Source organism: Fusarium coffeatum (genome assembly GCF_003316985.1).
Source record: "Fusarium coffeatum strain FIESC_28 chromosome Unknown BRIP53273_contig_220, whole genome shotgun sequence".
Classification (NCBI taxonomy): Eukaryota; Fungi; Ascomycota; class Sordariomycetes; order Hypocreales; family Nectriaceae; genus Fusarium; species Fusarium coffeatum.
The window spans coordinates 74,171-91,467 of NW_022158013.1; the positions used below are offsets into that span (position 1 = coordinate 74,171).

Consider the following 17,297-nt stretch of genomic DNA (forward strand, 5'->3'; position numbering starts at 1 on the left):
TAAGCCTTGTATCCAATCACGTGATACACTTACATCATCCTTTTCTTTTACCGCTGTTCTTGTTTACCCCTCCATTGCGAGCGCGGGGTAATTTTTGATATTTTTTTTGCAAGTCTGAATGGGGCAAGAATGAGGAGGAGTAGACAGAAATAAATGATCAGTCCGAATGAAATTTCAGCTCAGGGCGAATAAGCTTGTGCTAAAGTCAAAGTTTGAACCATGCGGGTAGAACCGTTTCGAAAAGATGCTAAATGCGGACCGGTTGTCGCAAAAACCAAGCTGCGTGTTCCAAACCGAGTTATCATGATGAGTGCGACTTTTGTGCGCAGTCGCAACAGAGCGCATCGTAACCTTCAGCGCAAAACTCTTCGTGGTCGCGCATAGGTTCTGCATTGTTATTTCTGTTGTTTATTCTTCATCGGACGCCGGCCGCGGCCAGCCGTGTGACTCTGTCTCTGGTCTTCTATTGGCCCCACGCGTTTTGGAATACGGACTTCCGTCTCCGGGAATAACTATGCCGGCCATCGGAGCGGGGCTCGGGTGGAGAGCGGCTTGTCGGGGGTGGGTGGATCGTGGCGGTCAAAATTACCCTAGATATGAATATAACTGATGGTTTTCATCTTCAGATGTACGTGAAATAGCAACTCAAGAGAGAAATCTGGCTGATTAAACTGGAGCAATTTAATGACGCGGTGTAACTAAAGGTTTCTTGCTGTTCTCTTGTCAGTCCGACTATAGGTCATGACATGCAATTCTGTACTTCAACGTCTTTCCAACTGCCGATCATTGTTTCAACCCATGTCGATATTACCATCACTACTACAGCATGATGCTCAAAAGAATGCATGCATCGTACAACACCCAGCAAAGTCCAAAGGTCTATCTTATCCCGTCATGTAAGTGAAGGGCGCGGTAGACATCTGTATTCGTAACCCCAAGATCTAGCGGCGAATGATCGGGACTGAAATGGAAAGCAATGACTTGCAGACAGAGAGTAACAACCCGGCCCCAGCGTGTGTGGGGCGCGATATCGGCAAACGATTCTAGAAGAGTGCGCCCTTTGAAGAAAAAAGGTCGACTTATGACTAGCCACAGGTTACAATCAGACAGAGAAGTTTGAAGTTGCAACGTTATATAGCTGTTGTATATCTCGAACGTTGAGAAACTGAGACTATATTCTACACATTGAGGATTGTGAACCTTTTCTACCCTTGATCTCATCCACTGATGACCTACCCCTTGGTATCCTTTACACCGTATCAGCAATGTTTGGCAAGAATATAGAGAAGACGCCAAACCACAGGCCGTCGTCGTCATGCTCTTACGATAACGACCCTGAAGCCCCCCAGGTCCTTCGTCCAACAATTTCCAACACAGACGCTCCTCCTCCAGTATTCGATCCAGATACCTTTAACCCTCCAGACGGTGGGTTCCGAGCATGGTCTCAAGTCTTCGCGGTTATCCTCATCAATGCACTGGCATGGGGTTACCCTGCCTCCTTCGGCGTTTACCAACTCCATTATGAAGAGTCTCTTGGCCTACCATCGTCCCAGATCTCGTGGATTGGTTCTTGTCAGACTTTCTTGACTTTCGCTTTCTGCGCCCCGGCTGGTCGTCTTGCCGATGCTGGATATACTCGAGAGACCGTAGCCCTTGGGAGCTTCTTAGCCATCCTCGGCACGTTCATGACAAGTCTGTGTACGCAATACTGGCAAATATTTCTTGCACAAGGTGTTTGTACCGGCATTGGCCTTGCCCTACTTTTCATGCCTGCTGTGACCGTTCTGGGTTCTTATTTCAAGGCAAAGAAAGCATTCGCTCTTGCGTTGGGTGCCACGGGCACTGGCTTAGGATCCATAATCTTCCCTGCTACTTTGCAATATCTTATTCCACAAATTGGGTTCCCATGGGCTGTTAGATGTGCTGCTTTTGTTGCCCTTTTTATGATCGTTATCGCCAACCTCATGTTGAAGCCGTATCTGCCGCCCAGGAAGTCAGGGCCATTGATGGAATGGGAGGCGTTTAGAGAACTCCCTTTTATCCTGTTCGTTTTAGGCGCTTTCCTGAACTTTTATGCTCTTTACTTTGGTTTCTTTTATGTAAGTTGCTGAACATGATTCCTTCCTCGTGAGCTCAGCCGCTGACATACGTCCAGATCAATGTTTATGCACGAAACGTGATTGGATTCACATCTGTCGAAGCAGTTAGCTTGTTGCTCATTCTCAACGCCATGAGTATTCCCGCCCGTCCCATAATGGGATACCTTGCAGACAATGTTTTGGGGCCAATAAACACGTTCATTATTGGCCTAGCAGCGCTCAGCATCATGGTATACTGCTGGATGGGTGTCAAAACTGCTGCGGGAATGTATGTGTTTTGTGTCTTCTTTGGATTCGCGAACGGCGCGTGTCAAGGAACGTTTGTTGGAGCAAATGCCAGCTTGACCAAGGTTTGAGGCAATGTCCTAGAAAATGTGTATGATGCTAAAGTCCCCAGGATCCTCGAAAAATGGGAACTCGCTTCGGTATGGTCCAAACGATTTCTGCTTTTGCCAGTCTGGCAGGCCCGCCAACTGCAGGCGCCATTCTCGACACTTCCAACGGCAACTTTACCTATGCGCAGATTTGGGGTGGAACCGTGTTCTTACTTGCTGCCATTGTAACGTCGGGATCCCGAATTGCATCGACAGGATGGGTCTTCTTGAAAAAGAAATAAGTCAAACATGGGAGAGGTGATCATCTTGATCCAAACTAGGCGAGTTGAATACCACAATGACGGGAAGGAAGAGTCAGTGGCAAATTTTGTAATAGATATTGTAATGTTTAAATTTGGAACGCTTTAGATATATACTTATTGTACCCTGCGCAAGTGGTGAAGGGTGGTGATGACTAGTCGAGCGATTTGACTGCCGTCTTGCCAGACATAGTCGTGCTCGCCTCTCAATTCCTTATTGACCTCCAAGTTGATTCCTTGTTGAGACAAGAGGGTCGTCATATTGTCAATCTCGGGCTCATCGATGAGACCGTCCTCAGGGGACCAGGCCAGTAGGACCAGTTTGCCATTCGCCCACTGGTCTTTGAAGCTTTTGTCAAATTTGGCCGGTGAGGCTTTTCCCCACTCAGACTTGTCCTCACCGAACGCAGATCCAATGAAACCAGCATACCCGCCATTGAATCTGTCGTTGAGTCCAACCAGATCGTAAATGCCCGATACTCCAACAATGGCAGTAGGCAAGGGTCCCTTGGGGTGAGACGGGAAAATGCCATCACTCATCAAAAGTTGCATAGCAAGGGTTGCACCTGCAGAGTGGCCAACCAGGATGTAATTGTCCGACAGCCCATACTTATCTTGTACGTAATTCAGAGCCAGCCAAATATCCTCCAAGTGGTCGGGGTGCTTTGCACTGGCTGACTCTTGGGGAAACTCTGGATGAGGGGATAACCGGTAGTCGATACTGATGAAACCGGCGATGTCCAAAGTCGCAACAGCACCTGACATGACAATGCGCTTGATGCTCTGGGTGAAATCGTTCTCATCGTTACGAGGATCACGCCAGCCACCGCCATGAATGAAGCTATGTAGTTGTCAGTGACACTAAGAAGATAATCAACCAAATTCGAGATAAGGAAATCCTCACACTACCCAATGGCCTGACTTTTGGTCGGGGCGACTAGAGAAGCGCCAAACACCCAACTTCTGGCGGCTATGGTTTCCGTATTGGTGAGACGCGTAAGTAAGTCCCAGGGACACATCTCCAGCAATGTCGGCCATCTTGTCTCGCTTTAATGGAAGAGTTCAAACTAACAGCGCTATGACCTGGACGATGATGTTGGTAAGGGGGTTTTCGCGGAGGTTTGGTAAGGATTGGGATATAAAAAGCGAGAAACTTTGATATGAGGCGTTAGTTCCTTCGGCAGCTTCTATGGTAAAAGTCAGTTTAAATTGGGATTCGATCAAAATTGGTCTAGACTTTGGTGGTCTTTGATCCATTACCAACTAACCTGCAGTTTTGGTACTGACTGACTGGCTTCTTGACCCAACGAACAAGGTGAGGGGATGGAACTTTCGAAGCCGATATCGTCCAATCAGAGGTACTTTGCAATTTATCGGTGCCGTTCAGCTTAAGGTGCTGATGCTAAGTTACACGTCGAGATATCGATCTTTTGACAGCTGAACGGTGCATATTTATTTGCTTTTTGTGCAACGGGTGACGTGGGAAGGAGCACCCTTAAAAGACGTCTGGTCTGACTTGCCTTGGGTAACAATGGGAGTTGTGATGGGAAGGCACGGAACCACGGATGAGTACCTTCCGCATGTCCCGTCTTTCCGCGTTCCCGTTTATTAGGTAGGTCTACAACATCAACTCGCCTTGATATCCATCTTATCTTTATCAAGGACTGCTTCTCACTATAACCCTGCGATGCGCTGATTAACCGGAGGATCCTGGATCATGCTCGCAGCGCAGGAGAATACGGGAGATTGCCCACTAGCTCAGCCGACAACCAGCCTGCGCCCGTCGTACCGCTTCAACAAAAGTGCAGCACTGATACAGTAACACGAAAAGCCCGTTGAGCTAAGGCACACGAAGCCCGGGTTTGCAGCACGACCTAGCACAGAGGCTGCGCCTGTCTGTATAAGGAAACTGGCCATGCTGCGATGCGCAAATTCAGCAAAGGAACCTGTGCGCATACATCCAACTGGTTGCGAATCACCACCGTTTCACGCTTCCAACAAAGCTAGACGCCAATCTTGATCCGTGATCCACACCTGAACATGAACAGGGGCCTCACAGCTGACAGGTATGCATGCTCGGAAGCGAGGATAAATGATGGCCAGGGCCCTGTTCCTGTCGGGGTCTTCAATGTCACCCTCTTCCCGTCAGTAGTGTCTAAATCGCCGACGCCTAGTGCATTTGTGGCAAACCACTAGCCCAGAAGATATTGAAGCAAGCAAGTCTTGAGTCTTGGGATCTTCAGGAAGGACAAGTCCCCTCAGACCCAACAGGTGATTGATCACAAGTCGGGCTGAATGATTGCCCAAAAGCAAAGATGCCAACCTAGCAATGTTTTCTCAGCCGTGTTTCTCAAGAGTTTCTTGGCGTCTTTCAATATCATGTCAGGGATGCAGAAATGGGCGTTCCTATAGCTGACGCTGAAACAGTGGGAGCCAAATCCGTGCGGATCAAAAGTGTCCTACCAAATCCTTGGGTTCGCACCATCGGGAAAGTAATTTGGAACGGCGGTCTAGCGTCTAGAAGAATTGAAGATCTGCAATATGTCTTTGCACCTTTGGCCAAGCTGAATTTTGAAACTTCATCTAACTTGGCTGGGACAATTTTGCGACTCCACCCCATGATCTCCCACATGTTAACTGTTATCCATCGACTGGTAATGGTGGAATCGATACTAACTAATTAGTTTGACGATAGGAAACCGCTAACTGTAAGTATTCACAACCCCGAGTTGTAGTGGCTTGCTAAACAAAAAGATGATAGTCGGTGGCTTTAAACTCGCATGCAGGGTTCATATTCTACATAAGTGCCTTGTCCAAGATTGGCTTGTAAACAATGAACATCGTATTCCAACAACAGCTTTGTTACCCAGATTCGCTTCTCAATGTTCAGAAAATGATACCTTGTATGATCTAAGATCACGTATCGCAATACTAGTGTTTGCCGTTTACGGATTGACGGTATTGTGCTTTCCAAACGGCCCGGCGAGCCTCTCTCTGCCTTACTGGTCAGATGCGTTACCAAGCGAGACTGAAAGGTTGGTTCCTTGTCGAACCAAGGAACAATTTACATGGATAAGGAATCGGGAAAGCAGTTTCGCTTCCCGCTATTAACCCTGGCGCCTGAAGAAGACTAGGAACAAGCCGCAGAAGGTGTTGTGTCTTCAATGGGACAATGTACTAGGGTACCATGAAGACATCAGCTTCACACCCTCTCTTTCTTTCAGCCGGCGGAAGGTCTGGTACCTTGCATTCATCGCATCACGTCCATAAAGCATGTAAACCAACTCCCTCTAACACCCGGTGTGCCGAAGACCCTAGCCCGCATTTGATCAGATCCGCCATGTCGGTTGGGAGTAATATCAGACGTGTGATTCACTGGGGTCTCCTGCAGCTGTGAGATATATCTTACAGTAACCCCCTTGCCCGGCCTACATTGACATTACCCATGACCCTCGTTTGATACTCTTTATCCTCCCGCGCTATTTGACGATCACTCCTTGACACTTGAAAATAGGCCATGCTCGAGCCTGCCAACCTTTCATGACGCCGGAGCGCCATGGCTACTAACGAGCATATTGATCTGGACGAGGAGAATGGAATCGCTTTGGTTGCAACGGCAATAACCCTTTTAGTACTCAGCTGGATCTCAGTTGGTTTGCGTGTCTACACGAGAGCCTGGTTAATGAGTGGTCAACAACTCGACGATTGGCTCATGCTCATTGCTCAGGTACATGGTTCACTCATCAAACAGAAAAAGCAACTAACCAGGCAACAGGTGATATTCACTGTATCTTGCGCTTTCATTCTAGAAGGTGTCAAGCAAGGGATTGGAAAACACAATGATGCTGTTGAATCTGACGAGATCAAAGTGCAGGCCTTGATGGTAAGCTATCCATCATCGTACACGAACATTTGTATTTGGGTACTCACATTGTATTAGTGGCAGGCTTTGGCGACTGCAACATATATCCTAGACATGATGTTCATCAAGCTCAGCATTGGCGTCTTCTTGCTGCGACTCAGTGTCCAGAGGGTCTACAATTGGATAATCTGGATCAGCCTATCCATAATCACCATTTGGAGTCTTGTCCTCTGGTTTTGGAATCTCTTCCAATGCAACCCGGTAGAGATGCAATGGGACTTTCGTATTAAGGATGGCACATGTGTTTCTGCAGATCAGATCGTCTCGGCCGCTTATGCTATAAGTGTTATGACGGTCCTGTCTGACTGGCTCTACGTAAGTGAAGCAAGCCATAATCGACTTACATGGTGCTGACTTTACCCATAGGCACTTCTACCTATTCCAATGCTATGGTCGGTAAAGATGACAAAACAAGCCAAAGCAACAGTCATAGTCATCTTAGGACTGGGAATATTGTAAGCTGATTGCCATTACTTCCTTCAGAAAAGTCTCTAATATTGTGCAAAGTGCAAGTGTCGCGACTCTGGTACGCCTACGATTTCTTGCTGACCTTACCGATACCGAAGACATTTTATGTGAGTGAGAGACATATCTTTATTTTTCTTCCAACTGACGTATTTCCAAGTTGCTGGTACCGATGCAATGGTATGGACCCTGATAGAACCAGGCGTTGCTATTATCGCGTCCAGTCTAGCTACCATTCGCCCACTTCTGCGGGCTATGAAGATAAGGGGCTTCGAATCTACCGACCACACTTACGGCACGGGGCACTCAGCTGCTGTCAAGTCTCATACAAACCATCATGGTCCTGGAGTTATGGTCATGCCAGGCTTCGGCCCCGAGGACGTTTCACTGAATAACATTCCGCACCAAAATCACAGCCGACCCTATCCCGACGACGACGTGCATATTCTATACCCCCGAAGACCAGCCGATGGCCCTCGCTCACCGGGACAAGTTAGTCTCGGTAAAAGCGAGATCTTGGTGATACAGGGCAACGGCTCTCCCCCACAGACACCTCCCGAAACCCAAATGTATCGTTCTCCTTCTACCTCCGATGATCAAATACACGACCTCGAAGCGCAGAGCCAAGACCTCGATCGCTATAACAATAGACAGAGAAGGAGAAAAAGAGGCTTATAATATGACACTGCAACGGAGTGTCTTGGAGATAATCATCTGTCTTCGCTCAACATTATCATTTCGAAATTCATTGATGATCTCTTTTCGGCGAAGGGAAAGGTGGTGGATGGCTAGAGGCGTTGCAAGGAGGTTTAGGAAGAAAGGCTATAAGGCGATAAACATAAACCACATTGGCAATGCGGAAAGGGACGGTATGCTTGGGCCGATAGGGGCTACAGAGCAAGGCGATCGGCGTTTTTCTATTTCTTTCTAGAGATAGTTGCGAGCTTGGATAACTTCTAATGTAAACATGATGATGGATAATTGTTTAAACCATAGCCTAGCTCTCTGCTGGGGAAGCAATGCAAGTACCAACATGATAGTTTGAAAGGGGAGTATTATGACATTAGAAGGATTAGCCGCCAAGATCTCTAACATAGAGACCTTATGTAAATTTAGACCTACATTTATGACATATCATTTTGGCTTATAAGCTTGGAGAATATCTAAATCTCTGCTGCCTAGTATTGAGAGAAAATAAGTTGATTGTTGCCTCTCAGAAGTTGAACATCCCAACAGCAGGTGCTTGGCATCGTTAAAGAGAACCGTGCGCGTACAGGGAGTTCGGCGTAAAGAGGAAACACGTGCTGAATAGATTGTGTTGGGTATCTTTGTTCATTTGGATTCAGCCACTATACCTAAGTATCTTGTTATCGTACGAGTTTGCCAATGTGATAGATCATGAATCTATACATATCAATCATGGCAGAATCTCTCTATTGCGTTCTAAGGTCCTCGGATGAGACCTCCCATTCCTCCTCCTCGTCCCACTTGGGCGCGAGGACAAAACGACCCATGATCTTACCCATACCAATACTCTCTCCTCCAACGACACCTGGCCGTGGCTTTTCATCATTCTCTTCAATAATGACGGCCGTTGTTAAGAAGTTCATTCCCACGGCAGGGCTCAGCTCCATTGTACTGCCACCCCAGTCCATCTCCACGCGGCCTGACTTGCGTACCTTGAGCTGACCCACCATACCACCTGAAGATAGTAGGCTGGACATGAAGCCAGCCTTTTGCTCTGGGTCTTCGAATCCAGGGATGTTGAAGCCATTGCTGTTCGAGTCATTGGTGAGATCAACGGGATCTGCGTCAGCTGCCGCTGGTGTTGATTCGAGAACATCGTCTTCGCCTTCAGTAGGCTCGGGCTTGATCTTTGTGGACTTGGGTTGGGTGACTTGTTTTAGAGGAGGCAGGACAGGTGGGAATTGAAACAGGTACATGCGGCCATCCTTGTTGCTGGGGCCTTGTGTTTTCCCCTCCTCTCCCTCTGCACCCTCGGAGATTTCGACAGCGCCCAATTCGTTAGCAAGGACATCTAGATCTGCTTGGATCATCGTTTCTTCCGATTCTTGAGCCGGCTTCTTGGCTTGTGGTGCTGGTGTCGCGGAGGTCTCCTTGCTCTCAGCTTCCGTATCCATTTTACTCTCGAGATCTAAGTCCATTGAATCATCCTGCTCCTTCTTGATAACCGGTGGCTTTGACTCGTTGTCCCAGATGCCTCCGTCTTCACCGTTTTCGTCTGTTGGTTGAGATTCGCCTGCGTCGCCGTCTACCCACAGGCTCTCCTCCTCCTTGGCCGCAGATGAGGGAATGGCTTGTGCGTTTTCGGCAGCTTCTAATTCTGCTGTAGTGGCCACAACGATGCCCTCATCCTTGTGCTCTCTTCGGTATATGCCCATAGGCAGCACGCTGACAGTCCTCGAGTTGAGTGCCTCCATCATCGCCTCGTCTTCGCTATCGAGATCCTCCTCGGGCGTATGGAGATGGAGTTTATCTGCGTTGATTCGAGCTTCGCGATTCCTTGTTGCCTGCGCGAAGCCAGATTTGGAGTCTGATTTGAAACCTCGTCCACCGCCGCGACCACCTCCAAAACCACCTCCGCCTCCTCCTCCGAACCAACCACCACCACCTCGACCACCGGAACCTGTGACTGTCAGAAAACCAATAGTGAAACAGTGCATTCAACATCTTGTTCTTACCTGCTGCGCCGGAAGAGAAGGGACCACTTGCTCCAGAGATTCCTCGACCAAACCCGCCCCTGCCCATAGCATCACCACGGCTCCTTTTACTTCTGAACCGTGAGCGACCACGGGCTTTACGCTCGTCTGCTGCTCTTTCACTGGCCTTCTGTTCCTCCTGGCGGGCCAGGCTATCTCGCTCTGCTTCATCTCGACGAACGTTCTTGGGTCGGAACCGACCAGCCGTAGGTGCTCTTGTTGCCCGAGTAGTATTGCCCCCGCGCGTTGGTGTGGAAGAAATACTCTGGGGAGCTGGAGTGGCACTGCCTGATGTTGCTTGAGCAGTTGAAGGGTCAACGCTACTCTCGCCGGTTGCTCGCGAACCAGCAGCAGCAGCGCCTCTCCGGGTACCCCGGGCTGATGCCCTACCGCGGTTCATCTTATTTTTAACGGTGATGTTTTTGACGGAAGTTGATATCGGTGTTTAGCAATGGTTGTCGTTGTCGCAGGTCACGGGTCTTTATTCAAGCTTTACAAAAATTTAGTTTGTCGCGAAGCCGAAAGTCAGATAGTGGGGGGCGGGAAGGTGGGGGACGAGAAATTCTGCCAAATTTATGCTCACCGCCTACGAATTGATGTCACATCGAGGTATGCGTCTAATTAGCTTCACATCCAATACTTGTTACTGCTTAATGCTGCAGCCGAGTATTGTACTTTATCATGTAGGGTGAAGTGTTCTATCAGGAGACCTCTAAAAAAAGAGAAGAAAACAAACGATCCTTGACTCGCGCGGTCTACAGTACAGACATCGAAATCATCCGTGGCCGATCCGGTATTGCTAATAATAGAGCCCGAGGGTAAAGGAGAAGCGTTGAGCGACCGCTGCAACGTCGAAATTGATGTGTTGAATAGGCAAATTAATTACTAATACACTCAGTTATGTATACTTCAACTTAATCGATTGGTGGTGTCTTATCATTAAAGGCTTCTGTAAGTCAAGCCGGCTTTATTCAAACAGCGCGGTGTAGTGGTAGTGTAGTTCCTAATGCGGAAATGCGCCTAAGTTCCATTGGTCAGACCTGATGATAGCCCCAGCGCCTGGAATTAGGACTACCATTACGACATAGGATGAGCCAAAGGTTTATCGTCTTTAGGCAGTGGATATCGATTTGTTTCCATAGAACTGCCTTCTACTGTAGTCTCAGGTCACATTCATAGGCGATGCAATAAATATATCGTAATGTAGCCGTGATGTCGTGTGTCAGGTATCACTAAATTTAGCTTTACATCTTATGTGGATTTAGAGCAGTCCCTAGGCTACTTCTGAAGGTCAATTTTCTGCTGGCAATGGACCTAGGTCGCGACACCTCTCCCTCGAATACGCACATTCTTCGAATAACGTCCAATCAAATGATTTTACGGTATAAATCGATCGCTCTGAACCTTGAGTAGATGTCGTCTCTTCAATCAGGAATTCGCAGCACTCGGAACCAACAGACTATAGCCATGGATGGGCTTCCCGGAACCAGTTTCAGGTATGGTTGTAGTGGTCATAAAATGATCAAGATGGACCCGCATGCTAGCTGAAGCAAGGAAGCTTCTTCGATGCAAATCCCTAATATAATATGTATATACCGGGCCCCAAATGGCTCGTAGCGTACCTATTGATGGATTGTCTTACCGTGGTCGACAATCCTTGAAAGTTTTGAACCAGAAAACGCCGGCCGTGCATACCCCGCGGTCCACGGCAGTTAGGCAAAGCCTCATCGGAGACACATCAATGCCTTGTCCCCAAACTCTGAGGCGATGCTCCCTTCATGATCGAGCATCGAACCAATCCATTCTCTTCCAGCTTCAACTGTTTTCGCTCCAAATTTGACGACCACGCAACCTCGAACATTGGCTGCAGACCAGAGAACACCCCCCTCTTTCTCCTTGTCTAACCGTTGTGACCGCCAACGTTCAAGGTCAGAAGTATTCGTGCTATCCTGGGCCATTGCTTCTGGCGATCGGAAATCTCGGGCACCAATGCGGGGAAGGGCAGCAAACTCAGTTTGAAAGAACTCCCCCAATGATTTTGTCTTTGCACCTCGCAGAATGAGGGTTCCAGTTATGGCCATATGTTGCATCATCTCTGGGAGCGTGCGGCCAACAGATTTGCTCGCTTCCCGGGACAAGATGATTGAGTCTCGGACGAGGAGCCTGTCGGCAGATGTCACCGCCGGATCTTGCAACCATATTTCGTTGCGCCCTGACCATTTCCTGAAGCTCCAATTCTCACCGCGGGCCACGCGCCCTTGTGTGACCCAGTCCAAGAGACAGAGGGATGCCTGTTCTCTGAGTTTGAATATTTGCTTCTGGGCGTACACGCTGTCTTCAAAAGGCTGAACAGGATCCGGGAGAAGGCACATGGAAGCGTCGTTGTCTATTGTGACATCCAAGTTTTGACTTGTTATGACGTCTACTGTCGGCGACTTGAAAATCTTTGTGTGACCTTGGGTAGCAATGCTGAGCTTCGCCTCTGGTTTAACGTGAACTGTCAGATTGACACCATCTCCAGCAACAAGACCACCTCCGTAAGATAGGAGGAACACTAGAGTGCTTGGCTGGCTTGAAGAAGGAGCTGGCGATATCAGTTTTAAAGGATACTGGTAAGTCATGGTTTCGAGACCGCTTTCACCTGCGGGGAGCAGGCCGACGACGATGCGGCCATCGCCAGGAGATGAGGATGATGGGGGAAAGGGCGATTCCATTTTGATGGCATGTTGCGATGATGTAAAGGAGAGAAAGGCCGGGGATGAATTCTTTGACGACAGTCTAATTGAGTCAAGACAGTGTCCAGGTGTCAAAGCCAAACAGCGTCTCCATCTTGACGCAGCATCACTAACAAATGCCTTGGTTTCTATTGAGGCACGAGTCAAAGGGTCCTGTGCTATTAGATAAGAGATAAGAGGTCGTTGGTCGAAATTGTGGCTGGCGACCCACCTCTGAGCTTGGATTGTGGGGGTTAACAGAGAATACCCTGAGCTTGGGTGTGGCTTAGGAGATACAGGGCGTGAAGGAAGCGACATGCTGTAGCGGTACGGTACAGCGACAAAAGCTGCCCTAGGTGCCCGACATTCAGCCGTAAGTTAGTGAAACTACCTGTCTAGCACCACCCACCCCCAGGTAGCTTGCGCCGTCATCTCTACCTACTACCTACTACCCATTTGCACTCTACTACTTCACTCCACGCGATATTCGACGCGCCAAGTGGCCAAAAACTCCATTGTCGCCCTCCCATCAAGGGTTTTTAAGATCGAGACCCGATACTTTCAATTGTTAATAGCGCGATCAAACCTTGAAAGAAACCATGGACAATAATGCAAGCCCGACTCCCGACCCCGATGCTACAACGCGTCGCCGATCGGGACGCGTCGTGAGAGCACCCTCCAAATTTACACCCGAACCTGCTTCCCAATCTACGCACCCGAAGCGCAAGCGAGACGACCAGGACGATGAAGACGAAGAAGGCCAAGAAGAGGTAGCCGAAAATGAAGCGCCTGACTCCGATGAGGAGATGAGCGACGAGCCTGATAACGATAGCGACGAAGATCATCCTGCACCGCGCTCTAGAAAGAAGGCGTCGCAAACAAGTCGCGCAAAGAAGCCCTCTGCCAAAAAGCCAAAGATTAATGGTTCCAAGCCTTTGCGACCAGCGCGAGTCACCCATGCCGCCAAAAGTCTTCCGAGCAGACCTAAAAAGAGTGTTCGTATTGAAGACGCGGCATTGAAAGGAACCGGTCTCTATTGTACGCAAAAACCTCCCGACAATACGATTTTCTATGTACTAACGCGACCCAGCTGATCTTTTTGGTTCGGGCGACTCCAGCAGATCGGTGGCCGAAGAGTGGTTGAACAAATATAATGGTGATGGAGTAGTAGCTTTTACTGATCTAGTGAACTGTATTTTGCAGTGTGCTGGCTGCGACCAGCTTATCACAGAAGATGATGTTCGAGATGCAGAGAACATCGCTGGCAGATTGGCAGATCTCCAGAGTGTGTACCAAGAGGTAGAGTCGAGCTATGTGTTTGGAACAATAACATGCGCTGACAAGATTGCAGCAAGAGATTACCGATTATCCTCTCATCTCCAGAACGAAACAGTCGCGATCCTTCCGAGACGTACTCATCAGCTTCTTCGAAAACCTCATTGTCGATATGCACCAAAATGAGCTCATGTATAGAGACGAGTTCTTGATTGAAAACCTCCACGCGTGGCTTGCGAGTATGTCATCGTCGAGCCTCCGGCCCTTCCGCCATACTGCGACCACTATATCGTTGGCAGTTCAATCTGCCCTCGTCAAGGTTGCTGATGACCTTGACTATAGACTTGGTTACACAGGAAAAGCTCGAAACTCGAAGGCTAAATTGAACGCTGGGCAGCAGCGTGACATGGAAAAGAACACCAGCAATCGCAAGGTGTGCACCGAGGCAATTCAATCATTCTTCGACACTGTCTTTGTCCACCGCTACCGAGATGTTGATCCTAGGATCAGAACCGAATGCGTGGAAGCTCTCGGCAATTGGATCATTGCCCTGCCATCTATCTTCCTTGAGCCCGGCTATCTGCGCTACTTGGGCTGGATGTTGTCAGATACCCATGCTCCCACTCGCCTCGAGGTGCTAAAGCATCTTGCCAAAGTCTTCAGAAAAGACGCAGATAAATTGGGACATTTCATCGACAGATTTCGCCCCCGTCTAGTGGAGATGGCTTGCAAAGATGCCGACGTATCTGTGCGCGTAGCAGCAATCGGCGTTATTGACGTCCTTCGTGACCAGGATATGCTCGAAGGTGAAGAAGTTGATGCCATTGGAAAACTCATTTTCGACAACGAGCTCAGAATCCGAAAGGCAGTTGTTGGGTTCTTTGTAGCCTGCACCAAAGACGCTATTGGCGAAAAGGTGAAGTGTCTAGGAGATTCAGACGTCATGGAGGAGATCCCTAGCGGAAAGAAGGCTTCTCTTGACGCGCCTCGTGCTGAGTGGGTTGACTTGAAATGCCTGGCTGAGACGCTTGCTATCTACGACAATCAAATCGAGGAAGAGCAAAGTAACCAGGTCTTAGGGCTGGATGCAGCTGTGGACCTTTTGGAAGCTGCTATCCCAGAGACGAGGATTTCCTTGGCATCACAAGTTCTTTATGAGAAAGTTGATGAAATCAAGCAATGGACACTTCTCGCTGGATACCTGCTATTTGATCACACAACAAGTTCAAAAGCAAGATCGAAGGGCAACAATCCGGAGCTTGCATTTAAGAAGGCCGTTGCTCCCTCCTCCGCCGAAGAGGCCATACTGTTGGATGTATTGAGCTCGGCAGTCAAGTCTAGCCTAACCCATCCGAGTGAACATGACAGATCACGAAAGAAGCATCAAACGTCCAAAGATAGTGAAGACGTGAGCATCAGCCCCGAAGAGACTGCGACTGAGCTAGTCAGTGTCATTCCTCAGCTTTTGAGCAAATTCGGCGCAGAACCAGATACGGCAGCAATCGTTCTTCGATTGGCACACTTTCCCGACATTGAAGTTTTCAAGCAATTACGACAAAATACAAACAAGTACGAAAAGTTACTTGACGAGATCGTTACGCAGTTTAACAGACACGACGATAAGAGAGTTTTGTCGGAAGCGGCTGCAGCACTGTTACATTCACGTCAATACGACGAATTGGAAGAAGTCGCAGACAGTAAGATCTCCAACCTATGGGAGACTGCGATTACTGCTTTGCACAATTTCGACAAGACTTACGAGCTTTCTTCAAGAGGCAACTTGGAGGAATCCCCCCTCAGGGAACTATCAACAGTCCTGCTGAAGATTAGCAAATTGGCGAGTCTTTCGAGTTGCGTGGACATCCTTGAGGCCGAAGGAGATTCTAGCGAGTCAACAATGACGCCTGTGATTCAGATACTAGCCAACATTGTACATCGCGGCAAGTATGAACCCCTTGACGATCAGGATATTGATGACCTGGAGGACGAGGTGGTCTCATATGCTATCAAGACCTGTCAGTTCTACTTTATGTGGAAAACATTGGCATACAACACACTCCTTTCTTCAGGCCATAATGTTGCGGACGCTGACCTCGACCGCCTATCTGTGTTGCGCCAAACCTTCCGCAGGCATCTCATCGAAACCCTCTCCTCACGCGCTGCCATCGATCAGCTACGATTGTTCGCTACTGGTAGCTTGTGCGATCTTCATCTCACATTTGCAACCCTACGGTCTGCTATCGATAAACTTCGTCCCGCTTCAAGTTCTGGGTCGCCTTCCGTAGAAGCCGATAAATACAAGACGTTGATTCAGGAAATTGAGTCGGGGCTCATTCCTGAGTTGATTTCAATCTTTGACGGCACAGAGAAGCAATATGCCAAGAAGATCAAGAAAGACAAGTTGCTGAATGAACCAGCTGAAGATGAAGACCCCCTAGCCGATGACGAAGAGGAGGAGGAAGAGGACGAGGATGAAAGCCTGTCCGAAGAAGAGCGTCTCGCTGCTGAACTCAAGGCCGAGAAGGCACTCTGTGATCTTACTGGCAAATACGTTCTCGTCATTACAGCACGACTTGTGGACAACAAGGGCACTCACGCAGGCAAGTTGAGGCGACGTTTACTCCGTAACCAAAACAAACTCGGCCACAACTTCAAGGAAGTCGTCACCTATCTCGACGAAGAGAAGCTTGCTGAGCGAACAAGGAAGAAGGTTGCCAACACGCACTCTACAACATCCAAGTCCCAAAAACCTCAGCTCAGCGAAGCCCTGGTGATTGAGGATGACGATATCTTTGACAACACACCACCGCCTGAGGAGGGTTCACGTGAGGATCTTCGCCAGAAGGGCCTCCTGGAGGATGACCCCATCGAGGACGACGACGAAAATGAAGATGAAGAAGCGGAACGACAAGCTCATGAATCAGACGACGAAGTTATAGGGGACTAAAACGTAACGGGGCTGACCTCTCGTATATGGTGGACGCATAACTATTTCGGTGCGCGGTGGGAATGACCTCTGTTTTCGTATTTGCCTTTCGAGCTGGCAGCAGTTTTGTTCGTTTTCTCTTTGTTTTTCTGCGTATGCAGTCTCGTCGTATGAGGCAGTGGACTAGGGTTTTCAGGGCGTCAAAAGACTGCATGCGTATACATAAGTAGCCATTTCTTTAAGAAGTATTTGCGCCTCACTTTCACTTCTCGCGGTGTGCTATATTATCTCGTACAAACGGTGAATGGTCCGGCTAAGTTGGTAACAGAAGAGATGTCCTCCAAGACTTAGGTTACAGAAATAAAGTAGTCTGAGTCCTAGACTAAGCTGGTATAAGGTGATCAAATTATTTCGTCTCTTATGCTTTTGGCCGTCAATTCTTCTGACCCTGCAGCCCGGGTCCAGAACTCCAAGTCAACGTTCCCAATAGGGGGCTCGCTACTATGAAGCAGGAGAAATTAATCTAAGACTCGGAGCACTAC

At 48.6% G+C, this 17,297-nt stretch overlaps 6 protein-coding genes across 6 annotated transcripts; 3 read left to right on the top strand and 3 right to left on the bottom strand.

The window, feature by feature from the left end:
* Positions 1-1,265: 1,265 nt before the first annotated feature.
* Positions 1,266-2,715, top strand: FIESC28_08977 (uncharacterized protein; the record flags this gene model as incomplete). The annotated part of the gene is made up of 3 exons (XM_031163114.1): positions 1,266-2,099; positions 2,156-2,449; positions 2,497-2,715. 3 exons carry the CDS (start codon positions 1,266-1,268, stop codon positions 2,713-2,715), a joined length of 1,347 nt encoding a protein of 448 aa, XP_031012819.1.
* A 135-nt stretch (positions 2,716-2,850) lies between these two features.
* On the bottom strand, positions 2,851-3,771 carry FIESC28_08978 (uncharacterized protein; the record flags this gene model as incomplete). Its single annotated transcript, XM_031163115.1, has 2 exons — positions 2,851-3,574; positions 3,656-3,771. The coding sequence occupies 2 exons, from the start codon at positions 3,769-3,771 to the stop codon at positions 2,851-2,853; spliced, it is 840 nt and encodes a 279-aa protein (XP_031012820.1).
* Positions 3,772-6,289: 2,518 nt separating this feature from the next.
* Positions 6,290-7,798, top strand: FIESC28_08979 (uncharacterized protein; the record flags this gene model as incomplete). The annotated part of the gene is made up of 6 exons (XM_031163116.1): positions 6,290-6,460; positions 6,509-6,616; positions 6,674-6,970; positions 7,022-7,110; positions 7,163-7,230; positions 7,281-7,798. The coding sequence occupies 6 exons, from the start codon at positions 6,290-6,292 to the stop codon at positions 7,796-7,798; spliced, it is 1,251 nt and encodes a 416-aa protein (XP_031012821.1).
* Positions 7,799-8,553: 755 nt separating this feature from the next.
* Positions 8,554-10,240, bottom strand: FIESC28_08980 (uncharacterized protein; the record flags this gene model as incomplete). Its single annotated transcript, XM_031163117.1, has 2 exons — positions 8,554-9,773; positions 9,823-10,240. The coding sequence occupies 2 exons, from the start codon at positions 10,238-10,240 to the stop codon at positions 8,554-8,556; spliced, it is 1,638 nt and encodes a 545-aa protein (XP_031012822.1).
* Positions 10,241-11,564: 1,324 nt separating this feature from the next.
* Positions 11,565-12,554, bottom strand: FIESC28_08981 (uncharacterized protein; the record flags this gene model as incomplete). The annotated part of the gene is made up of 1 exon (XM_031163118.1): positions 11,565-12,554. The coding sequence occupies one exon, from the start codon at positions 12,552-12,554 to the stop codon at positions 11,565-11,567; it is 990 nt and encodes a 329-aa protein (XP_031012823.1).
* A 599-nt stretch (positions 12,555-13,153) lies between these two features.
* Positions 13,154-16,776, top strand: FIESC28_08982 (uncharacterized protein; the record flags this gene model as incomplete). Its single annotated transcript, XM_031163119.1, has 4 exons — positions 13,154-13,592; positions 13,645-13,853; positions 13,906-14,068; positions 14,129-16,776. 4 exons carry the CDS (start codon positions 13,154-13,156, stop codon positions 16,774-16,776), a joined length of 3,459 nt encoding a protein of 1,152 aa, XP_031012824.1.
* Positions 16,777-17,297: the final 521 nt, after the last annotated feature.